Below are 25,935 nucleotides of genomic sequence, written 5' to 3' on the forward strand. Positions count from 1 at the left end.
GGCGACAGTGGGAAGGAAAAACTCCCTTTTAACAGGAAGAAACTTCCAGCAGAACCAGGCTCAGGGAGGGGCGGCCATCTGCTGCGACCGGTTGGGGTGAGAGAAGGAAGACAGGATAAAAGACATGCTGTGGAAGAGAGACAGAGGTTAATAACAGATATGATTCAATGCAGAGAGGTCTATTAACACATAGTGAGTGAGAAAGGTGACTGGAAAGGAAAAACTCAATGCATCATGGGAATCCCCCGGCAGCCTATGTCTACTGCAGCATAACTAAAGGAGGATTCAGGGTCACCTGGTCCAGCCCTAACTATATGCTTTGGCAAAAAGGAAAGTTTTTAACCTAATCTTAAAAGTAGAGATAGTGTCTGTCTCCCGAATCCAAACTAAAAGCTGGTTCCCCAGAAGAGGGGCCTGAAAACTGAAGGCTCTCCCTCCCATTCTACTTTTAAATACTCTAGGAACAACAAGTAGGCCTGCAGTTAACTGCTAAAATTTAGATAATACAGACTCAAAGCAGCAAACATGACAGCACATTAATGTTTTATTAGGTGTGACTCAGTAGGAACAAAAGACATGTATTTAATATATTTTAATTTAAGTGTTTAGAAAACAAACAAATCTATGTTGGTTCAAAGTGAACGGTTTTTTTAAGCTGCATTATTGTTACAGAGAAGACCCACTTATTTCTGTGCTTTCAAAATGTATTGAAATGAAAATAACTGCAAATCACTGTACCCCTTATTCTAACCTAAAACAACACAAAATGTAAGATTAATAATCTCTGTGATCCAAAAGTCTGCTGTAAACACTCAGTTCTCTTTGTATGACGTCAAAGAAAAGGGATCTTCCTAACATGGTCAGGCACACAGCTGTGGCTGTGAAGAAAAGCCCCACCAGCCTGCCAATCAAGAAAATTGGCTAAAATTGATCAAGAAAAGCTAAAAATTAAGGAATATTTTTGAAGTGGGCATCATGCAAAACTACTGTAGGAGACTCCAAGAATCGAAACATGGAGGCTGAAATGAGTATAGGTCTGTTTTAATGTTTTAACTAAAAAATAAAGGACGAAATTCAGCAAAGGGCCCATATTTAAGAAACCACTCTGCTATGGACACACTGCTGTGGAATTAATATCTTTCAAAAGTTTTAATTGCACTGCTTTGTAAAATATAATAGTTAAAAAAAATAACTAAGTAGTTCAAGTGGAGTATAAAGTCGTGCAGAAATGCTGTAAAATACTTCCATACACGTACTAAGTAGATTTACTTCTATTTCATTACCATGAACTTGTGCAATTTTGTAAATCCTTTTTGTCCTTGTGAAACAAATTTCCTGAACTTTGTGCACAGCACGCGTCACAAGCTGAGCAGAAAAAAACATTTACAGTTAATTTCAACTGTTTCAGCAGAAATGAGAGACGATTATGGGAAGACATTGGAAAAAAACAAAAAAACAAAAAACAGTTGCATTCGCTTCCCTTAAATTCTCACATCACCTGACACTTGACATCAGCATCAACAACAACATCAACCTTTAACATCAGCCTTACAACAGGCTTTCTAAAGGCGTTTTCCATACACAGAGGAAAAGCAGCAGCTTCTTCCAGAATTGCACGATTATCTCTGTAATCCAGTCACATTTAAGCCCAGATGATAGACCACTCCAAAACCTTCATTTGTTTTACTTACTTTTACTCTGCTGCAATGTGAGGAATATTTAGCCCATTTCTTTCTGAGGTTTTGGAAAAAGAAGAAAACTGAACTGGCTACAAATAGTTCATTTTTACCTTGAATCGTTTGATATGAATTCAAATATGACTGCATTAAGTGAATACTGAAGAAAACTTGCTTTAACCAGAATTAATCGGCAGCTGTAGATTCACAAGAACAACTTTTATTGTTCTTAACATTACAGTTTGTTTTATAGGTGTGTGTGTTTATATCAGAATGTCACAAACAGTTACATGATACATGACGTGGTTTTCACTGTCACTGCTGTCCGTGTCGGAGTTTTACTTTGGCTGGAGCTCAGCCAGCTTCATACTCACATGCACAGCAATCCAGGTGAAAATAATGCAAATCGTGTGGTTGCAGCTGTTCCAAGAACAGTAACCAACAAGTTAAAACAGCACTATTACATAATACAATAATTACAAAACTCAAAAAAGATTACAGCAAAGCTCTAACAAATACATATCCCAATATATTACACAAAATGAATGTGGATAAAGTTTGAATTGAGGTGCCTCTCTTATAAAAACCGTATTACTACCTACGATGATAATCAAGAAAAGCAGATATTGTGACAGGCGGAATGGGTCAGCACATTAAAATGACAACTTTGACTGTATTTCAAAACAAAAACTATCAAATAAGTATTTAAAACGTTGGTATGTTTATAAAATGCAATGCTTTTCTATAAAACTCACTTGGATGGCGTCCTGAAATAAATGACAAATCAGTTTATACTTAGAGGTCAACTCCCACCTAACTGACAGTTTCATTTGTCTGATTATGAAACGTTCCTCATTTAGTTTCAGGTCCGATCTCCATCAGCGGCTCTGAGTCTTCAGAGATGATGTTTCTGTGCTGAACACGTATACTGCCTCTAACAGACCGACGAGTGGACGAGCGGCGAAGACGCTCATGCGGAATGGACAACACTGGAAGTGAACTGCTGTTATCACTGTTTCTTTTCATCTCGCCGCTGGTGTCCAGATGTGATGAATCTTCTTCTGTGGTCTGTGAGGAGCTGACAGATGTTGTCAAGGCCTCTGGTCTGGGGTTGTCGTTGTTGTGATGAGACTTTGGAGAGGGCGGGATCGTGGGATTTGAGATGTTTGATGAGGATTTGGAGTCATTTGTACAGTCCCTTGTCTGGATGACCGGACTCTGCCTTTCATCATTCGTACCATGATTATCGAGACTCCGTTTTTGTCTTCTCACTGTATGAACACAAAAAAACAAAAATAATTAGCATCTGTTTCATTCCTGACATTTCATTGTTCTTATTACACACACAAACTGTTATGACAAAGCCAACCTAAATTCAGGCTAAAATCCAGGTGCTTCTTGCCATATGTATATTTTTTCCTTTTATTTTTTATTATTTGTCTTGCTTTTCCTTCACTTGTTTGATGATTCATTGAACTGAATTAGCAGTTTTAAAAATAACGCCTAGAAACTGACTTACCAGGGCAGCTGTGTTTCTTCAATAAATGCACAATACATGAACAGATGACAGTGGCTGTTAAGGTGGTTAAAACTGTAATTACAATGGTTACAGTGAAGGATCCCTGGTATCCATCTGTAATGACAAAAAAAGAGATTGAACCTGAAAAAGCATTTCGATAAAAGAGGAGGAACCTGCATAATTTCATAGCTGCTTTATCAGCACATTTTACCACTCAATAAATGTTGTGTGTCTGAATAGCTAATGGATAGTGAAGCATAGACACAGCTAATCCAGGTGTTTGAGCTTGTTACCTGGCAGGTAAATCTCCGAGTCCCTCGTCTGATGTATCTCCGGCTGGTGGACCCTGCAGGTGACCCTGGGACCAAAACACACACATTTACATCTTATTCAAAATGTGCACCAGTGGGGTTAGCGTGAGAAGGCATCTGTTGAAAGATGCAATTACACACTAATCAGTGTATATTTACAAGTACAACTTTTTTTGAAGTAAACAAACTAAATGATCAAGATAAAAATTCTCCAACACATCATTCAGAATATAAACTTGTGGTAAGTTTTAATCTGATATTGAACCTGTTGGTAGCAGTCTGCAGAGACACTCTTCCTTTGACCGTGAAGCATCGTGAAGACTCTTCATCTCTCTTTGGGTCTTCGGCACTGATCTCATTTCCCTGATCGTCAAGAAATCTAATCTTAGGCTCAGGGAACCAGCACTTAGCTTCACATTGCAGAGTCAGTCCACCTCCAACACCAGGAACAACATAGAGTTTCGGCTCAGAAACGGCACCTGCAAAAATATTAAATATTCACATTGTAGCCTTTGCACTTTCCAACCAGACAGACAGACAGACAGACAGACAGATAGATAGATAGATAGATAGATAGATAGATAGATAGATAGATAGATAGATAGATAGATAGATAGATAGATAGATAGATAGATAGATAGATAGATATCATTAAAGAGATTAAATGCAGCTCTGATCTTTGAGTGGACGTACCTACAAACAGCTCCAGTGTTGTGATTACTTTTTTCTTCTTCCTGATAATCGCACAGTGGTATTTTCCACTGTCACTTATCTGCAGGTTGGATATCACCATTGACAGGTTTCCGTTGTGAAGTTCGTGCCTGATGAGGTTTGTTCGGTACCGAAACACTGGATTCTTCATCTCAAAGGTTTCACACCCATCTCGGTACAGGAAGGCAATATCTGGAAGTGAACTCTCCTTAGTCCATTCCACTGTTGGGACGTCTCCACTTGGGGTGATGTTGCAGGGCAGGAGGACAGTTTCACCTGCAAAGGCCACGATCTTTGGTACGACAATCGCTGAGGGTTTTCCTGTGGATAATAGAAATAACAAAACACGGATGAACTAATTACTGTGTTTATTCAAAGAACTGAGTCTACTAAAAAAAATGTTTGTGTGTGTGCAGCAGCAACCTCATTATTGCTTTATGCTTTAAAACTTGCTCAGAAAGCATTCATACAAATATCAGGTCTCATCACAAGTGTTTATTCTCACGGTACAATATAGTCCAACAAATCAGAAGTTTTCTTCTGTTTGTGAAAACTGAGACTCTAAAATACGCACAGACTGTGTTGTAGGTCAGTGATGAGCCTTATGTGTAATTTCATTTATATATTTGTAATAGCTAACCTCTTCACCACAGATTACCCAAGCAGGAGTCTCTGTGGCTGAAAAACGAGGCCAGCGCAGAAATGCAGCCTACTGTCGCTATTGTGGCAAATTAATGCTGGTTACAAAAGTGTGTCAGTCCCCACAGACTGCACATTTACATGCCCAACTTTACCATATAAGAAAAGCATGTTTTCAGCCTGTATATAGCGAGAAATTACAACAGCTAAAGGTGCTTTAGAGTGTAAGAAACTGGGAGCTGGTTCCACAGAAGGGCAGTCTGAAAGCTGAAGGCGCTGCCTCCTCATTCTGCTTTAAATATCAGACGAACCACATGTCTGAGAGCGATGTTAATCTGTTAGTGTGATGTGGTGTCTTTAAGATAAGATGTCTGTTTTGTCTGAGATAAGGAGGAGACAGTTGCAGTCTCTGTGGATAGTTTATCCCTGCATAACGTCAAATAAAAAAAATCAAACAAAATGTCATAATAATTTTTCCAGCAGGAGACTCACAGTTCCAGGCAGGTAAAACGTCATGCACAAATACACTGAAACATTTCAGTGTACGTGCAAGTAGTAAATTTACTTCAATTTTTGTTTTGTTGCCTTTTTTATAGCATGCGCAACAAAGGAAATCCTGTCATGTGAGGCAGATTCTTAAACTTCCTGCATAACGTGAGTCAAATAAATGCAGAACAAACATTTGTAGGAAACTTTGCAATAAAACTGAGGGACAGTTATAAAGAAAACACATTAAAAACACATTTTTAGCACAAAACCACACTGTTACTCTCTGCTGCAACCATGACAGCAAAATCACCGATAAACGTACACAGAAAGTACTCTGAAAAAAAAGTTACTGTACTTGTGTCACACATTGTGCACATTGATGTCACAGTAAATCGCTGTATTTTGGAAACTGTAGTCATTTGCTGTTTGCACACAAACATCAGCAGCAGTGTGATTTCCCTGCTGACTGCAGTCGGTGCTCTACAACAGAAATAATCCAAAAATAACCTTTGGAAGTGAGTGAACTTCAACTTGAACTGAGAACTGAGGAACTGGGTGTCAATTTAGTCGAGTCATGTCGGTCAAAATGAACTTGCCCTAAACATAGAAATGAACTGCAACATTCAGATTGTGAGAAACATTTGATAATATCGCTCAGCGTTTCAAGTTTAAACACAGAGAAGCTCTTTAAATGACTGACACACAGATTTTGAGCTTGTTTCCTCAAAATGTAAACAAATAGTCAAACAAACATCCTGCTTTTATCGTCAGATATTCGATACAGAATAATACAGAAACTTTAGCAAAGGCATTAAAGGTAGACAGATACGCACTTTTACAGCGACTCTGTGTTAACATTTGTAAAGTGACTCGCTGAAAACACAAATCCATAAATCTCACCTGTACAACAAGATGAGGACAGGACAGCGGCGAGCAGGACAAACCACAGCGACCTGTTCAAACAGGCATCAAAACAAACTTTGTTGACTTCGTCCATGGTTCCTCTTCAGAGAGCAGCCCAACACAGACGAAGCGGAACAGTTTCGACTGTTGTAGTTCAAGTCGCAAAAAGAGAAGAAGGCGGGATCAGAGCCATAATTTCATCATGCTGTCTGATAATTTTACACATTTATAGCGCTTAGTAGATCAATCATCAAAGTACTTCTTCTTATACAGGTAGGTTTCCTTACATCATCTATTATAAGCTCATTAATAATCATTAATTTGAAAGTAGCTTAGTAATGCCGGATGGTATAGCGCTTTTCTACTATACCTGACCACTCGGAGGCTTTATATAGTACATATTGTACTATATGACACATTCATCCATTCCCACAGTCATACACGCAACTTTTTTAACACCTAAGTGCTTTCGGTATTTCTGTCTGCTTTCTGTTTAAACGCTGCTCATCTCTTGATTTTGGAGCCTTATAACACTTGAATGATTTATAGGTCAGTGTTAAGGTCAGAGTTTCTTATAGTTTGCACATCTTTTGTCGACCAGTGTGCTGCGACTACAGGAGATGTCCACATTTTAACTGGCTTATGAACATGATACATTTTCTATTATTCCAGAAAACAATTATTGAGTCAATCTCATTAACATTATACCAGTGCAGCTGTTCTGCTATCAGCAGTGTGAGGCTTTAATTGAACTCACGGGCAAAGCCCTGTGCAAACCATGAGTCTGACTCTGCGGTAAATCACTGCTATAAAACAATACAGTGAAACTGAGCGAGTGAAACTGAAATAAGAAACAACACAGACACTGAAACGCTGAGAAGTGTGACACCACTTTTCTCTCTCACACATTTCTCTGTCAGCTAATTAAACAGATGCAGTAAATGTTGACAAATGATTTCTTAAAATTATTGTATTCATGATTAAAGTATTGTTGTGTGAAACAACTAAAACAAGGTTGGTTGGCACACAGAGAATGAACGGCCAGATTTAAATAATATAAGCAGTTAATTCACAACAGAAAGGGTTAATATTTCAACCAAATAACATTTTGTATCATGTTAGTGAGTGTGAGTGTGAGCACTCACTCTTCCACTTGGTGTCAGCCTGACATCTACTGACAATATTGGCTTAGTGTCCAAAATGCCCACTGCAGTCCAGCTTTAATGTCCACTGAGGAGTTTTTGATGGGCGGTCATAGAAAGAGAGATTCTATTGTTACCTCATTACTCCTGCCTTTAGAATAATAGGCAGTGGTAATAAGGTGCCATAAATTCATTTTCTGACATGATGCTAAGCTCAACTTAAAAAATGTCCATTTAATTTTTTTGAAGTGCCGTAAGTTCATTTTCTACATAATCTACATAATAGTTATTTCCTGGAGAGGACTGAGCATATAAGACTGTGAGTCAGACCAAATCTCACCCTTTTTTTTATCCATTTCATACTAAATAACTTCAGTGGGCTCATTGTTTTGTCCCTCAGAGACAGCTGTCAGGACTGAGTATGAAAATCTGAGAATGAGGTTTGCAGTAAAACTTTACGTTAGAGATTCCTGTTTGTTTTCCTTAAGTTCTGTAGTTTCCAGCACTCCTACAGCACCTGTCTGTCTCGTACAGTGTCCTCCTTGCTCTTGAGACTGTGCTGGGAGATGCAGAAAACCTTCTTAGAATGGAGTGTAATAATGTGCCATCCTGGAGGAGCTGAACTACCTTTCTAACCTTTGCAGGGTCCAGGTACACTAGCAGTAGTGAGGCTGACCTTAGCTGAATGCAAAACAGTCAGAAAAGATGAAGAGGGAAAAATATCAGCAGCCTCCACCTGAAAAAAACATTCCTGTTTTACAGTTCCATCTGATTAACGACCTCCTGCAACTTAACTGACCAAATCAACATCTCACAAGTTGAACTCACTTGATGCTAAACTCAGTTTTAAAAGTGTCCCTTTAATTTTTTTGAGTGCTGTAAAAACAAATGTTAAAAAAACAAAACACACAGCATCCTTGGTCTCTAAATGGGATGTGATAACACCAAATGTGGAAGACCTCATTTCTTACTGGATCAAAGATGATCAAGTGTTTGCTCCTATTAATATAATAAAACTTCAAACTTTTCAATCTTTCTTCCACAGCCAGCAAAGCTTTTAATAATATACTGCTCATAGACAGGAAGCACTCTGATTTTATTTAGTCTCCTTTTAATGCACAAAGACTGCAGCACGATCAATTTTTTAACAAATGTAATTTTTATACTATGAAACCGTACAAAACCCCACCAGTCAAATCTCTGTAGTCAAACACAAATGCAAAATAACATCATTTATAAACATCAAATTAAAGAGAAAAGTGCAAAACAATAAGAATTTAATTCCCAGCAGCAAAGTCCCAGGAGTGAAAAGTAAACAAAGCATCTGTGCTTTCCATCGGAGTGATGGAAAAGCAGTAAGGCTGGAGTGACAGAGGCTCTGAATATAATTCACACTTTCATATTATTGTAGGATCTTTACAATATAAAGCACCTTAAAGCAATCTGTTGCTGTGATTTGGCACTACATAAATATAAAAATGAATTGCATTGAACTGAGACATTCACTGTGGCTCAAGTAAAATAAAACAAAAAAACATAACATAGTAGTAGTGGTAAAATTTTTACATTTCCTATGGCAGTGCTTGACTTTGTTTGTTCATAAAGTATAAACACACTATATGGAAATGGGAATAAATCACTGATTTGTGTGTGAAACACACATACACACAACAGATTTATGTTTACATGCTGTTAATAAACTAGTAAATGAGGGTCAATCTGACCCATAAACTGCGACTGAATGTCAGCATCTTGCAGGAATAGTAGAGGTCAGCAAGCACATCTAACAGGTGTAACTTAAAAAAATAAGAAGTTTTTTTTTTAAACCACCCAAACTTCCATTTAACTGACAGCTCTTACTAAGATTCAATCACTAACCTCAGACATTTTGTTTTGTTTATACAAATGTTAAAGCTGTTTGATCACATTTGGTTGTCACTCTTTATTCAATCAGCGGATTTTCGTCTTCGGGTAAATCTGCCAGGACATCGAAGGGGTTGTTAGGCATGCCCGAGAGAGTATTCCTGCGCGGAGACCTTGGAATGCCTATACGAGGTCGTTTCTCAGACAGACTCATTGAACGGGGAAGAAGTTTTTCTGTTGAATCTGGAGGATTGGATGACGCAGCACCATTAGTTATTGAGACAAGAGAACGTCTTCCGTGACTGTTTCTTTTCATCTGTGGACTGCGTGCCGGATTTTGTCCTGAAGCAACAGGTTTTGAGTCCTTGGTCTGGGATAAGGCGGCAGATTTTGGATGGCTGCCATTGGCTGAGGATGCTGGCTTAAGGGGCTTGCTTTGGTAGGGAGAATTTGGTGGGGGTGGGATGCCACATTCAGAGGTGCCTGGTGAGGATCTAGGGTTATTTGAGGACTGGCTGGGCTGTTGTGCTGGACTCTGCCTGGATTTGAGGTCATTCAGCTCTTTAGTTAATTGTTTGATTAACTCATCTTTCTCCGAGCTCAATTTTTGTCGTCCCACTGGATGAACAAAAACAAATATACAGTTAGCACTTCTTTCACTCCCGACGGCCACTGATCTTACAACAATGACAAATGTTAGTGAATGAAAAAATACTTAGTAATAGTTAAACATAGAGCCAAAAAAATGACTTACCAGACAAGTAACCTCTCTTGACTAAAAAGTGCGCAAGAGCACAAATACACACAACTACGATCGCCGTCACTACAGCAGTGATTACGATGGTTTGAGTGTAGGATTTCCTGCATTCATCTGAAATGATTAAAAAAGACAAAGCATGAACAATGGGATAATTAAAAATCATTACATGAGGACATGACCGCCATAGTTTGTTTTCTAAGCTGCTTTTAACTGAAATGTTACCACTAAGGCTTTACATATCAACGCATAGTAATATAAACATAAAAATGTGACCTGGTCCTTACCAAAATAATGTAATTACAAAACGTGTCTTTATTTATTTAACAAAAATTAAGACAAAATGCAAAAGGAAAACCAAAGTATGCTCTTAATGCCTTCATAGGAATCAAGAGGGTAAGTAGCCAACTGCTCCTGATCAAATGCACTTGATTAATTGATCGTAAGCAATAAAGGTTTGCAGGTCTGGAGCATTCAAGTGTGTGCTAACACAATGCAACAACTCTCCCACGAGTAGACATCCCAGCAGATTCACCCCAAGGTCAGATCAATGCGCAAAAAAAAGGACTCCAGCAATGAGCTTATAGAGGCAACTGTTGTTGATCATTAATCTGGCATAGGTTAAATAACTTTAGATTTATTAAAATAAATGTGTAGTCCGTATACATGATACCACAAATGGTAAATGGCCTGTATTTATATAGCGCTTTACTAGTCCCTAAGGACCCCAAAGCGCTTTACATATCCAGTCATCCACACATTCACACACTGATGATGGCAAGCTACATTGTAGCCACAGCCACCCTGGGGCGCACTGACAGAGGCGAGGCTGCCGGACACTGGCGCCACCGGGCCCTCTGACCACCACCAGTAGGCAACGGGTGAAGTGTCTTGCCCAAGGACACAACGACCGAGACTGTCCAAGCCGGGGCTCGAACCGGCAACCTTCCAATTACAAGGCGAACTCCCAACTCTTGAGCCACGATCGCCCCACAACAGTAATGCAATGTTAGAAGAAATATTAACAATTTATACATGTTTGTTTCTTAATATCCAAAATATACTTAAGATTGATGGTTATTTACTGAGATTCAATGAGCAATCATTTTTAGTCTAAATATTATTTTTTTATTCATCATGCTATATTCTTTGTCTCACTGAACAGCTGGATGGATTATAAAGCACAGACATTAATAATAACATTTGTAATGCAGCTGATGCAGGTGTTTGTTAAAGCTCTGGTGTACCTGGTATGTAAATCGTTGACTCCCTGGTTGTGTTTATCTCACGCTGGTGGACTCTGCAGGTGACCCTGTGATCAAAAGACACATATTTAAGCTTTATTCCTTTGTTTTTCTAGAAAAATAAGAGTGTGTGCACATGAAAAACCTTCTGAAAAACATATCCCACTTAGCCTAACCAACTAAACCAGATTAAGCCATTCTCAGAGATCTTTTAGAATATAAATTAAATTCAGGCTTGAAAATTAAAATTGAATTGAAACCTTTTGGTAGCAGTCTGTAGAGTCACTCTTCTTGTGACTGTGAGGCACCACTGGGATTCGTCATCTCTCTTTGGGTCTTCAGCACTAATCTTATTTCCCTGATCATCAAGAAATGTAATCAGAGGCTCAGGGAACCAACACTTAGCCTCACACTGCAGAGTCAGTCCACCTCCCTCATCTGGAACAACTGAGAGTTTCGGCTCAGAAACAGCACCTGCAAAAGTAAGAATTATTCAGGTTGTTGTCTGTGACCAAAATTTCAGTTCAAATGTTATTAGAAAACTGTGGGAAACTATTAGAAAATCTCATCTGAGCTTTAAGAGAGAGATACATGACTAAAGAATCTGCATTTGAACCCAAGAGAACCTTTGTCACAAATGATGTGGGTGAAAATGCCCTCTGTTACTGCTGCTTAGAATAAAGAATGAAATCTGTGAGATGAACTTCTCAGGGTGTTTAAAGAAACCTAAACATGTGCAGATCTCCAAAGTGAAGAAAGGGACTTTGAGGGGGATTACATGCAGCTCTAAACTTTGAGTGGACGTACCTACAAACAGCTCCAGTATTGCAATGACAGTTTCCTTGTTCTTTCGAATCACACACCGGTATTTTCCACTGTCGCTTGGCTGCACGTTGGATATCACCAATGACAGGTTTCCGTTGTGAAGTTCATCCCTGATGAGGTTTGTTCTGTACCGAAAGACTGCATTCTTCATCTCAAAGGTCTCACATCCATCTCGGTACAGGAAGGCAAATGCGGACAGATCATCCTTACTCCACTCTACTGTTGGTACATCGCCGCTAGCAGTGATGCTGCAGGGTAGGAGGACAGTTTCACCTGCAGAGGCTACGATCTTTGGTACATTGTTTGCTGAGGCCGCTGTTCCTGTGAAGAGAAAAAGTTATAAAACATGGAGTAGGTCATTACTGAGTTTTAAAAAGAGTTATCCTAACACCTTTTATCTGTGTAGCAACAATATAATATCGTTACTCATCACACAAACCTTTTTATTCAATTTAAAGCATGTACATTTATAGGGCGCAGCTTCTTATTAGTAACCCAGAGAATAGCATATTAGTCATACATAAGAGGCATGTGTATGTATGAGTAATACCTGTGGCTTCAGACGCCACTGAACACTTAGTTTAAGGCAGTTTCTCTGCTTGGCTCTGTTTGATGTTGGAGAAAACTGACTAAAATAGATCAAGACGCTGCAAATAAGGGATATTTTCTGTGGAAAGGTGCTAAAAGACTTCAATAACCAAAACATGAAGATAAAACTCAGAATAGTAAACCCTCTTTAACTTTTTTAACTAAAAGAGGACTACAAATCTGCTAGTACCGCCCCTACACATAAGAAAGATAAGGGACCACCAATCTGCTCTAAACGCATATCTGTATTAGAAAGAAAGGATGTGGAAATGACCTTTCAAGGGTTGTTTTTTCCTCTGGTTTGTAAATCGTTAAAGCGATGTATAGTCACGCACATGTGCAGTGAGAATACGAAAAGTACATTTACGTCTGTTCGATGTCGACTACTTCTGCACTTTTGTCCTTGTGAAACTGCTGAACTCTCTGGAGTTTCACATGTCTGTCTGCACAGCACGATCACAAGCTGAGCAGAGACAAACATTTACAGCTACCTTCAACTTCTTCAACAGAACTGGGAGACGATTACGGGATGCAACAAGAGTAATATGACAGTAATATGAGGTGTGTTTACCAAACATGCCACTGATATACTCTAAACATCCTGTGAACTTGACCCTGAAATCTAAAGGATAAAACTCAGGCAGTGTTTCAGCAACAAACATATGTTGAGCTTTGGTAGATCACGACTTTAACTGTTAGTCAACATTCAGAGCAAACACTGTCTAACTGCCCTGCACACGCCCATAAAAACCACAGCAGTCACATACCTACAGTACAAGAGAGTACAATGTTTTTCTATATTGTTATGGTGTCATTGTCCTTATAAACTAATCTGTATTTAATCATATATTGAGTTTATGTTCTTATTATGTTTGTTCAATCTGCTATTAAAACAATGTTACTTTCTAATCTCTGCGAATAATAAAGACTTTACTATCTTATCTTTTCTTATCTTAATCGGTTTCACACTTGGCAGCAAGAATTGCAAACAAGCGTTTGTGATACATTCATATCCGATTAACATGCTGTGACACGACCAGCTGTTCATGCTGGGAAACCCTCCAGTCTGACGGGATTAAAATAAAACGCCAAACAAAGGTGGGCCGCAATTCCCCCACGTCGAAGTGAAACTATCCCTGCCAGTCATCGAAAGCTAAACACTTCCTGTTTTTACCTTTTGATCTTTTTGACAAATGCAAACATCTGCTCACTGAAGTCGATGCTAACACATAATAGACGACACAAGATCACACTCATGTTAGCAGCATCAACGCAGAACCAGCAGGGACAGACCTTTAAAGCCTTAAAGCCCGACTTCACAGTCGTAACTTTTACACACAGGCCTGTGAGATCGTTATCTCCGTTTCTCTGGTATACAGACTTCTCTTTTCGAACATAGCGCCGTAATCTCGCAATTATGGGATGTTTTATGTTCTTATAAGTTGTGTCTTTTTTTTCTCAGACTAATTAGGAGATGGGTTTTTTCCGCCCTTACCTTTTCTCCCCTTCTTTACACTCTTTTTGTTGCGCTTCTGTAAAGTTACATTGTCACTCCTCAATAATAACCTATACTTTGCCTGCATTTTTGGAGAAGTACATCGACTTACACATTAACAATTCATTTTTTACTTTGTTCGGTAATTCCATCTAATGGCATCTTTACGTGAATCAACTGAAGTACGAAGAAACCTTTAAAACCTGACTATTCAGACAACTTCTGCTTCCTGAACGGGCTCGTTTTGACCGAGCAGCTGCTGCACGGAGATCGTCCCCGGCAGCTTTTATAACAAATATATTAATGTCCGGTTTGGAAACTGGAGCGTGAAAAAGCCATCTACACCCGAAACACTCTTGCACGCTCGCCTTTATCCAAATCCTACCTGTGCAAGAAGAGTGTGCGGCGACGAGCAGCAGGAGCACAGAGATACTCATGGATGAAACACAGAAAAAGTGACCCGCTGGATCCACGGGGTTTAAAAAAGGAGGTAAAAAAGAAAAAAAAGGTCCCAAACTTTCTTAAACTCTTTCGTACATCCTCTCCAGGGAAGAGCCTGAAGCAAAATGACGAACTACAGTTTGGCAAAACAGGAAGTAGGAGGGTCGGTAAGAATTTTACCATACATTTTTAAATTGTATTTATTTATTTCTTACTGAGTTTGGGAGATTTGAATCACTGAACTCCTTTAGAGATGTTTAGAAAGGCTTAAAATAAAATACAAATTTAACTCGAAACTCAACTGACTTCGTCTGCCTCTAATCAGCTGACTGAAGGAGGCGGGCCGAAGGCTCCTTCAGTACCGTGCAAAAGTCTCGAGCCACTCCTCGTTTCTTTATATTTTGTTAGGAAAGTGTGAAATAGGTGACTTAATGAAACACATAAAAACACACACGCAAAACAAAAACAACAAAACAAACAAAAAAACAAATGACTTCTAACGAACTTGAAAGTTAGTATTTAGGATAACCACCTTTATTCTTCGACACAGTCTGAAATCTCTTTCTTCTCATTTCGTTTAGTAGTTTTCAGTAATAGTTCTCCAGGCGTCTTGAAGGACATTCTTCTAACATTCGTCCTGAGGGCAGAAGTGTGAACAGTCTGCGTTGGAGGTGTGGGGGGTCTTTGAGGATGGAGGCAGCTCTCCTCTGGACTCTGCAATGGTAGATGCTCTGCAGTGAGGGCAGCAGGGTCCTGGTTGTTATCACTCTCTGCAGGCATTTGCGGTCCATATTGCAATGATGCAGCTGGTCAATGTGCTCTCCACAGCTTTGATGAAAGCCGGGTCTCAATACCATCAGACTGGGACCAACGAGCAAAACTGTCCCTCATCATAAAGCGAACCGAGGCGAGAGACGGAGGAGTTTATTACTGTGACATCGACAAAGTGGAGAAACACCGCTCCGCTGTCCGCCTGCACGTCTCCACACCACCGAGCACCACATCACAGCCTACAACCACAGAGAGGGTAAGAACACAGACTGCATTTAAATGGTTCACATTTGACAGTAAACATTAAAAGTCCACTCAGTTACTCTTCCGCATGCAAAATCCCACATTCAGAGACACACAGTGCAGATAACAGCCCAGATCAGCAAGCACACAGACAACAGTGACTACAAATGTAGTTAGTCACTGCTGAGCTACTAGAAGGTTGTAAAGTGCATGACAGTGGGTAGTGCAATGCAGGTGCACAGATCTACTAAGGCGGGGCGGGGGGGACACTGTAGGAATGTAGGAATGAGGTAATATAGGTTATGAGGGTAGCCGGGTCCCTGTAATTTAGTGGAAGCTTTAGCAGAGCCTCACAGTCCACGTCATAACAGACGCCAGTTAAAACTGCTAACTAACATTTCTGCTCTGTCTTCTTGTCCTCTGCAGCCATCAGAGTGCTCCGAGTGGTCGTGGAGAACATTCTTCATAACGGCAGCTGTATTTGTGATCGTTGCCCTGCTTGTTTGGCTCTGCTGGTTTCTGAGGAACAGGATATTAAACGTGTGCTCTCGAGGTTTTCTCTGCAACGGCACAGAGGAGGGAGGAGGAGGGGCTGAAGAGGGCAGACGGGAACCCTGACTTTAACCACCACTGATGAATGAAAAACAACAACAGCTCATCCCTTTAAGTATTTGAACTCGCCACCTTTATGACAGCACCACTGTGCAACTCCACTGTCTCAGGTTTAGAAATCCTCCGTTTTCCTTCTGCTCAGGCTGACTGCTGTTACAATGTTTGAGATTGTCTCTATTTTTTTGTGTTTGTCTTCCAATCAATCAAGTAATGCCTTTAAGTCGTCTGCTTACATAATCAGTGGATAATTTAGCTTCAAGGTGGATGAATGAGATCTATTCAATAATAACATTTATCCCTCAAACAAAAAAATATGAGCTTCACACTTTTGTGCACACAACCCTAAAATGTAACAGCACAACAATCTGTGTCAAAACTTCATGGAAGAGTTAAATTATTTGTTATTTGTAACATTTTATAGCACTTTTATTCTGCTTATATTATTATATACTCAGTATATTGTCCTGCTTGTTTGTACAGATTTATAATCTTTCCTCTGTTTACTTTTCTCTTTGTAAAAAGCCAATAAAGTTTTGAGTTTGTAACAAAGTGACGCTGTAACCTGATGCAGATGACAAGTGAGAGAAAACAATGAATCCTCCATTGTTTGTTTGTCTGCCGTGACGTCTATGAATAACTGTTTTGCACTAGCAAAAAGAAGGGAGAGGCTGCCATCCCGACCCAAGAAACTTTCAGGCTGATAGGTATTTGACAGGTAACCTGTCATCTTATCAGGATTAATTACATCAATTACGTTTCATATTTGAATGTGAATAGTTTAGACTGAAGAGGATTAACAGCTACAGTTACAACAATATTACCGCCCATCCCTCACTGCTGCTGTTTTTCTATTGTTTTTAATCAGTAACAAGAAAAACTTATTGGAATGTGAGCAAAAGAAAGCACCAAATGTCATCACTTAGTCTTGGTAAACCTTTGATAATGACTCTGGCAGGCTGCCCAGTGAGGGAGTGGCTTTGACTGAGAACAAGCAATCGTGTGCAGGAGGTCACCGGAGACATGTTGTTTTGTTGTGTTTTATTTATTTAATTTTGTATTTGATTCATTTATACAACGGGGACGATACATGTTAACATGACTGCTGCATTGAAAGCTAAGTAGAAGACCTTGTTGCATTTAGTGACTCCACAACATCAACAACAATTCACAAAGATAACAGGCGAGGAAACATGAAACCCTCCAGGCAAGTATTCTGAGCAATCTCAGTCTAACACACTGTAAACACTGCAATAGTTACACATTTTTTTAACATGCTCATTTTTATTTAGTGCTGCTGTAAATATTTCTGACATTTATTTATAATCACATCTGTCAGTTCTTGATATTTATTATAGAATGGTTTGTATATATTATTACTCTTTCTTAAATCTGTAATATATTGTATTGTTAAATAGTCTGTTTCTGGTACTGGAGCAACTGCAACCCATCATTTCCTAAGAGATTATTAAAGTATTCTGATTCTGCTTTCATTTAGTCTGTTTTTATTTAAACTTTTTGTTTACATCATTAGCATTTATTTGTATGCATGTAAATGAATAAATAGGTTTCTTACAACGCTGGGATGCTCGTTTCTTCTGTCACTACAGCAGCAGTCCACTCCACAGTGAGTCAGGCTGTGACGTTACTGTCAATCCTGAAGCCAAGTAGGTTGAAGGTGAAGATGCTGGGAAGCTTTCTGATTCTCTCTGCATTTCTTATCATATCTCTGATTTGTCTGTGAGGGGTTTTCTCTTTGCATGGCACTCCTTTTGCCATCTTTTGACTCTTTGTCCTTCTTCATTCCTCAGCTGCATGTTTCTGGCCTGCTGTGTGTGACAGTGCTCATCTCTTGGCTTTGTTCTTTGCAAAAATAAAAATTAAAAAATGCACAGTCTAACCTGTTTGTCCACATTCAAGGCCCTGCTGCTTAGACAACGCCACACTGGGGGGAAAAACACTCGTGTGTGTATAAAGGAGAAAATCACAGGTATTAACAGATCAGGGGTAACCTTCTTCAATGATGTTAATGAAAACGACATCCAGAAAACCTCATTAAAACCAAAATGTCACATTTCGCAATATCGCCCAGCCAAGTTCAAACATGTAGCCACTCATATACTTTCTGGCTGAAGCAGCCCGAGCAGAACTATGATGATATCAGAGAAAGAAAAAAACACTTTACGAAAATGAATCATCAGAAACACAACTACGAGGGCCAAGTTCTGGAAGTCTCATTGAGGTTACTAAACCAGTGCTTAAACTGTTTAGTACCTTACTGTTTGTGACAGTAAGGCCACGTTTGGTTGTTTTTGTGGACAATCATCTGCACAGCAAACACTAAACGCTGACTGGTTGACAGTTTTCTTTCGACAATGTAAAAATGCATAAAATAAAACAAACAAAAAATCCCTACACCTTAAAACATCAGATGGTGGACTTTCTGTGGGAGTGCTGAGAAGGTGCTGTGATTGTTCCTTTTAATCTGTGTGCCTTCTCCCGGGTCTTCCAATGACCTTATTTGTTCTCTCATCCAGACAAATCAAGCAGGGTGACATTAAAAACACAGACAGGGAGAATAATGTTACACACCAAAGGATTGTTATGTTGTAAATCGGTGTTTGTTCAATGAGAAGCTGGAAGATTGCCATCCACCCACAGGACTTGTATTTTATTGATATCAACCTGTTGGGCCACTTTCTCATTCCTCTCGCATTTGTTATCATATCTCTGAGGCGTGGCACAGTCCCTGCACGCTAAATTTCCGCTCGCAGTTTATTTCAAGCATAGACTAAAAAAAATCCAATCCAGGAGGACAACGCTGATGTGAGAGAGATTATCACAGCATAACCCCCTTGGCCTTTCCAGATTAATCAAGCACAACGAATCATTTTAAAATAAGAAAGCATGAAAACAGCCGCGAGGAAATAGAGACAGGTCATTTTTAGGTTCTTTTCATATTCTTATATGGGTGCCTAAGCTCAATTCTAGAGGGGGTGGGGCTGTTGACAGAATAAACTACAAAGCACGTGTTTCATTTCAAATGATTCATTTGAAATGATTCATTTGAAAGACTGCTGAGTTTAGGCGAACAGCAAACGCGCTGCATGAAATATCAGTTTCACTGCTGACGCGGATTTTGCGGTTAATCTTATAACAACACAGGAGTGTTATGAGATTAAGACGTGGATCTAGAAGCTGTTTTGCAGCTGCAGTAAAGATTTGTGATGCATTCCTGACGTCCACGTCTACTGATTACATTAACGTGACTCTGCTTGAAAACAAGGGATCGTGTTTGATGCCAGGTCATGAGTTGTTTTGTTGGGTTTATTTATTTATTTATATATTTTATTTATTTATACAACAGGGACGATACATGAATGTTGTATTGAAGGCTAATTTGAGCACCTTGTTGCATTTAATGACTCCACAACAACAACAACAATGACAATTCACAAAGCTAACAGGTGAGGAAGCATGAAGCACTCCGGGTAAGTATGCTGAGTGTTTGAAACCAGTGAGCCCCACCCGACCAGCTGGTTTAAAAATAAAAATTCCAATATGCGCCCATCAACCAGGATCTATTACAGCAGTGCGACTACATATATTTATTTACAAAAATTTACAGTCAAACCTGGAACATTTGCGACGATTATAAACATCCTTATTTTTATTCTCACTGATCGACCTATCGGTCTTTATCGACGTATACGCTATTGTGCTAATGCATCACACGAACATAGGGCCCGGATCTCCCTCCTTTCACAACCAGTTCATTCAATAAACCTTCGCAGTTCAAGTGCATCGTCTGATCGATGTCATCACACCTCAGTTTGAATCAGTGAGCAGATAGCTCAGTCATCCAGAACAGTCAAGCAGAACCTAAGCACATAGAATAGAGCAGGTTACACAACAAAGGGAAGTGACGCATAAAAGTGGCTCAACAGATTATATCAGATTATCGTCCACTGAAAGGACTTTTCTATTTGATTTATTTATATAACGGGGACGATACATGTCGTCTGCTTATCCCAGCTGACTTAATGATGACCCTGCAGTACTGACCATTCAGTGGATGAATAAAACAACTCTTTTTTACGAGGATGAAAGTCGAGGGAGCACTTAACACTTCAGGTGAGTAGATCATCCTAGATGTCTGTTAACCTGTGAGCCCCTGCCGACTGGCTGAACTCCTGGCCACATCATTTTTAACACAAGTACAACATTATTTCATTTCTGACAGAGGAAATTTGTTTGGGTGTTCAGGAACAACAAGGCTCAAGCCTGCCATGAACTGGAAGTTTGTGAGTTTTACATCAAGATCGGCATCTTCATGCTCCACTGAAGTTTTCAGCTGATCACGTGAACGAGCCAAATGCCTTCATAGAAAAATGTGCAGAGACGAGAAAAGACTGAGCTATTGGCCACAGTGATAACAGGTGTGTTTGGGAGAGTGAAGGTGAGGCTTTGAGACTTCAGAACGCTGTATCAGCTGTCAAGTATGGTGTGTTGCAATAGTAATTTTACAATGTATGTTGAAGGGATATTACTGCCCTCTGTTGGTGTGTCTGTGCATTACAGCAATAAAAGGTGTTCGTTAAAAATATCAGGTTATGGGTCCAGAGGTCACTAACACGTTTTTTGGGAGTCATAAACAGAGTTATGGGATTCACAATGGAAGATAGACTGTTTAATGACAAGCTGAGTGGACGGAGAATTGGGCAACGTGGAAATTTCAACTGGAGCACGTGTTGAAGGCAAAAGGACTGTGGGGTATGGTACAGGAGACGGAGCAGAGCAGCTAATGCCCAAGCACGAGCTGAATTTGAACGTAAGAAAGAAAAGGCATTTTCAGTGCTGGTACTGAATGTAAGTACACCCCAATTGTACTTGATAACAAACTGTAAGACCCCCAAAGAAGCATTGGAGATGCTAAAAGCACAGTTTGAAAGAGATACTGTTGCTAACAAGCTATTTCAAGGCTAGGTGTATAAGGAAAAAGAGAACTCATATGAGGGAACCTTTGTTGTAAATGAGTCATGTAAAAGTGATGCACAACAAGAAGAATGGTTAATTGATTCAGGAGCGTCAAAACACATGACATGGAATAAAGAAGCTCTACAAAACTACCAAGAGTTTTCAGAACCACAAACGGTGAAACTCGGTGATGGCAGAGTAGTTGAGGCTTTAGGTCATAACAATGAAAATGTCATTCAGAGTTAGTGATGGAAAAGATGTCACAATGTATGATGTGCTGTATGTTCCCAAATTATCACTGGACCTTTTCTCAGTGGGAGCTGCTGCCAAGAAGGGAAACACAGTGAAGTTCAAAAGGACTCATTGCTACATAAGAGGAAAGAATGGAGCTCTCCATGGAATGGGAACACAAAGATCTGACGGATTGTATCAGTTGGATATTGAGGGAAACTACACAACTTGTCATGGAGCGTCAATTGCATCAGTTCCAGCAAGTATGTGGCATCAGCGTCTAGGTCACACTAAAATCTGAAAAAAGTCAAAAACTTGGTAAAAGGAGTTAGCTTTACAAAGAAGAGGAGGACACTTTTTGTGAAGCTTGTGTTGAGGGCAAATTATCAAGAAAGCCTTACAAATCAGTGGGAGAAATACGATCAAAACGCAAGTTGCAATTAGTGCATAGTGACGTTTGTGATCCTTTTCAAACTGAGTCACTAGGAGGAAAAAAGTACTTTGTAACTTTCATTGATGACAACTCCAGATGTAGTAAAGTCTATTTTATAAGGGAAAAAACGAAGTCCTGAGAGTTCAAAGAGTTTGAAAGAATCTTCTCAAATGAATGTGGACAGGGAGTAATAAGACTCAGAACTGACAATGGTGGGGAATACACATCTAAAGAGTTTCAAGAATATTTGAAAGCTCAAGGCATCCACCATGAAATGACTGTACCACACACACCACAGCAAAATGGTGTTGCAGAGAGAAAAAACAGAACTCTAGTGGAATTAGCTAGAAGTATGCTGTCACATGCAAAGTTGCCAAACACATTCTGGGCAGAAGCTGTTGCTACTGCAGCTTACACACAGAATAGGCTCCCAACATCTGCTTTAAAGAACGAAACACCCTGTCAGAGATGGGATGGGAAAAAACCCAGACATTAGCCATATGAAAGTATTTGGTTGTGTTGCTTATTCTCATGTTCCAGACACGGAGAGAAAGAAACTGGACAAAAAGGCAGTGAAAGTTCGTTTCCTGGGATATGCAACCAATGCAAAAGGCTACCGACTGTGGGATGAGGAAAAAGGAAAAATACTGATTCGACGAGATGTGGTCTTCAATGAAACAGAGTTTAAATGCAAACAAAGTGAAAATGATCTCTGTTTGGGTGACACTACACACGGGTGAAAGACAAACAAGTACTGAGGAGGCTGTCGCCAGTGAGGCAATAAAAGGTGTTCGTTAAAAACATCATGGTGCTGGTAGCATCAGGGTCTGTTTTGCTGGCAGTTCAAGAAATAATGAAAAGACTAAAATTGTCATGACATTTATGCCCATGATGAGTGGATGTAAAGTCCTGACTCCACAGCTTCAGGTCAGATGTCTGTCTCGCCCTGGTTGTTGCTCTCCTTTTCATTAAAGATGTTTCTGTCTGTGTATAGGTTTGTTGTCCTGCTGCTCCCTCATGGTGCTGATTTTCTTTGAGCAGTTTATTGACTGATTTTGACATTAATTTAACAGGAATATTAATGAACCTAAGTGCTGTACTTTATTGAAGATATTTTATTTTACAAGAAGCTCTTGAAGTTTTTATAAAGAACAAAGTAAACAGAGTACAGACTAAAAAACAGAGCAGGACAAGTGCTCACTGTAAATGAATATATTTATTGTTCAAACTCTACAAACATGCAGGAAATATCATGTGGGCAATAAACAAATTGTTTAAGGACACTAACGGTTCACTCTGGACTCTAAGAATCAGTTTAAAAGCAGTTATTTGGCTCCAGCTTCACCAGAAACCCTATTTGCTGATTGTCTGAGTTTCAGACTCCTCTATTTCTAAAGGTGTGGTGGGCAAATGTTGTGAGAAAGTGCTCCTTGATGTCACAAAATATAGATAACGGAAGATAGTGCTGGGGAGCTAGTGAGGTACTGCTGCTAGGCGATTCGTTGTTACACATACTAGAGTCGAGCTGGTGTGCCAGTTACAAAGTACAGTGAGGTGGAACCTAGGCGGTTAGTCGGTGTTGTTGGCATAAAAAACGGCAACATCGAGAACCAAGAATTCCCGCACACATATTAATATGCTTGAAACAACGTCAGCAAAACAAGGAGGTTAACCTGTCAGAGGCACAGTTAATGAGGTCCTGCTGGCTTTGGTCTGCGTGGGCTAGTGAGTGTTGTGACGGTTGAGGATCAGTGCCTCATTGCCCGGTTTCAAAAATGGCGGCTTTAATTTTCGTGAACAAGACGCTCTCATGACTAGTCGAGAGATGGTGCTGACCAGCAAATCAGTGGCATACTGTCTAACAACGTCACATTTTAGTACCTGCTCAGCTCACTTGGAACCCTGGGAGAACAGGTACTATGACCTAATGGAAAACCCTGAAAATCATGGCGAACCGTGTCAAGTCGACCCAACTAGGTACTGATGCAAAAGAGCAACACAGTCTCACTCCCAAAGCGTAACATTTTACGCTAGGTGACAAATCCTCAGTATATTACATGTGGCATGGCAGTATATTTGAAAACTTGAGAACCGTTTCCAATGAATCTACACATGTACATTTTTCTTTTACTTAAATCGCTTTGGTAAACACTATCTGACATCATTAAAGTGTTAGTTACGGTTAGCAATAAGGTTCGGGTTAGGGATGGATACATGGCTTGTTACGTCCCCCCACCACGGCGGGGGCAAAGGCAGGAAGGGGACAGCAACACTGGACAACCACAATCAATGAAGGAGGAAGACCACAGAGCAGTTAGGTATCAGGCAGAATTTATTGGTTGGACAGTCAATCTTAACAACAGAGAAGAGGTGGGGGGGGAGGAGGACTGGGCGGTTGATCCAAATCAAAGAAAGTAATAAAACAAAAAGAGGTCGGTAGCTCCCAGGGCCTAGCCTAACTGAAAGAAAAATGCAAAACAAAAGGCCTACCTAGCTACTCGATAAAAGTCAGTGAAAACATACAAGGGTGGCATCAACCGCATAACCTAGTGTGACTAACAGAGTAAAATCTACAACCAGTGTATAGGGTACCCCGGCTTACCTGTCCAGCCTCCCACCACACACAACATAAAGAAGCCTGTTCGCAAATGTTTGTCAAAGCAGAAGCCAGCAGCCCCAGCTGGCCAGGGAGCGGCTCATTTGTAGTGTTCCTTGGAGTGTGATTGGCCAACTGAGCCCAGACCAGCCAATAGACACCTGCCAATCAACTTCGAACTGGCCAATTAGTGGAGGCCTGACGCCTGAAAGATAAATAGAACACAAAACAGAGCACAAAAGCAAAGCCACACCCCTTGGCACGTAACATGGCTGGATTGTGTTTTACCGTGGGAGCATCATTCTACTGAATTTCATCCATAACCTGGCGCTTAGCAGAAGGACGCAGAAGGTCGCCTTTCGCGTTCCTCAGCAACGCATCGGGACTTGGCAAATCGTCTCTTTATTACACCTTGGAAGTAAGAACAGGCTGAAAAGAGGCTTAATGCATTCATACAGTGCTTTTGTGGGTGTACTGGCCCCTCCAAAGTGCTTTTAAAAGTTATACTTTATGTATCAAGGCGCCAATGTAGTCCCTCATCTCAGTATTAACTTTGCTCCTTATGTGCACTGTATATAGTCATTCCAGTATTTAGGTTTTCCCCCATTATCCTTTAGAGACCAGCAGGTCCCTGTCTCTGGGCAAAATCTACTTTGTCATGACAATATCATGACGAAAGTGTTCCTTTGTCATGATATTGTCATGCTCACCTTTGAATTTCGTCACCATTTAAAAAAGAAATACAGAATGTCCCTGAAACCTTGGACTGTCTCACACTGGTGTAGATACAGATAACATTTGACCCAGAAAAGTCACATTCGTAGCATCTGTGCAAAACTATGAAATTTTAAATATTTCCATTTTTATGTATTTTGGTTTAAACTAAAAGAATTCATTAAATTCCAGGCTAAAAGAACAAAACTTAAGTTGGTTTTATTTTTATTATCATGCTCAATTTCTTCGAAGGAAGTACAGGAGAAATATCTATCGTTTAAAAAGATTTAATTTACTTCGGCAGTTGAAATTACCAGTTACAGCGCTGGACCTCTTGTTTGTGTGTGTCCTATGTTCAACTTTAGAGATGTGATGTGTATATAAAAATAAATTTAAAAAAAACAGCTTTATTTAATAATTTTAAATTCTAATCAAATGTCAAAACTAGTCAAATTTGACTCAAACAGGCATAAAGGCATAAAGTATCGGCTCAATTACTTCATTTGTTTTAGACCAAACTCCCCTGTAAGTGGCAGGGGGGATGCAGAGTCCTGCATTTGGGTCCTAATCCTGCCTGCCACACAGCCCTACCTGACAGATAATGCCCTTCCATTTCAGAATAATAATAATAAAAAAAAATTACATGACAAAATTATTTGCAGTATTTTTATTTAAAGGAAATGAAACCATAGTAGCATGACAGTTGTACAGAAGCTCCCTTCTTCTGCTGTATAAACAGTGTATAAAATGCACATATT

At 39.8% G+C, this 25,935-nt stretch overlaps 3 protein-coding genes and 1 long non-coding RNA gene across 5 annotated transcripts in view; 1 reads left to right on the forward strand and 3 right to left on the reverse strand.

Annotated features, from left to right (window-relative positions):
- LOC120742673 (endonuclease domain-containing 1 protein-like) overlaps positions 1 to 25,935 on the reverse strand; it is a 73,995-nt gene that overhangs the window by 37,130 nt on the left and 10,930 nt on the right. The window lies entirely within an intron of this gene.
- On the reverse strand, positions 1,874 to 6,953 carry LOC120742672 (butyrophilin subfamily 2 member A2-like). The gene is made up of 6 exons (XM_040046100.1): positions 6,246 to 6,953; positions 4,200 to 4,538; positions 3,772 to 3,985; positions 3,489 to 3,553; positions 3,196 to 3,309; positions 1,874 to 2,947 (listed from the first exon to the last, which is right to left on the reverse strand). The coding sequence occupies exons 1-6, from the start codon at positions 6,340 to 6,342 to the stop codon at positions 2,529 to 2,531; spliced, it is 1,248 nt and encodes a 415-aa protein (XP_039902034.1). The 5' UTR covers positions 6,343 to 6,953; the 3' UTR covers positions 1,874 to 2,528.
- On the reverse strand, positions 8,468 to 14,706 carry LOC120742670 (butyrophilin subfamily 3 member A2-like). 2 transcript variants are annotated; one of them, XM_040046098.1, is made up of 7 exons: positions 14,548 to 14,706; positions 12,062 to 12,400; positions 11,515 to 11,728; positions 11,258 to 11,322; positions 10,008 to 10,124; positions 9,663 to 9,871; positions 8,468 to 9,623 (listed from the first exon to the last, which is right to left on the reverse strand). In XM_040046098.1, the coding sequence occupies exons 1-7, from the start codon at positions 14,597 to 14,599 to the stop codon at positions 9,333 to 9,335; spliced, it is 1,287 nt and encodes a 428-aa protein (XP_039902032.1). In that variant the 5' UTR covers positions 14,600 to 14,706; the 3' UTR covers positions 8,468 to 9,332. The 2 variants fall into 2 exon arrangements, with proteins under 2 accessions (XP_039902032.1, XP_039902031.1); XM_040046097.1 differs by having other exon boundaries at positions 8,468 to 9,871; positions 14,548 to 14,705.
- Positions 15,057 to 16,795, forward strand: LOC120742678. Its single transcript, XR_005697924.1, has 2 exons — positions 15,057 to 15,630; positions 16,044 to 16,795. It is a non-coding gene; the product is annotated as an uncharacterized LOC120742678 (long non-coding RNA).

The sequence above is a fragment of the Simochromis diagramma genome, unplaced genomic scaffold, assembly GCF_900408965.1.
Source record: "Simochromis diagramma unplaced genomic scaffold, fSimDia1.1 OVJJ01000338.1, whole genome shotgun sequence".
NCBI lineage: Eukaryota > Metazoa > Chordata > Actinopteri > Cichliformes > Cichlidae > Simochromis > Simochromis diagramma.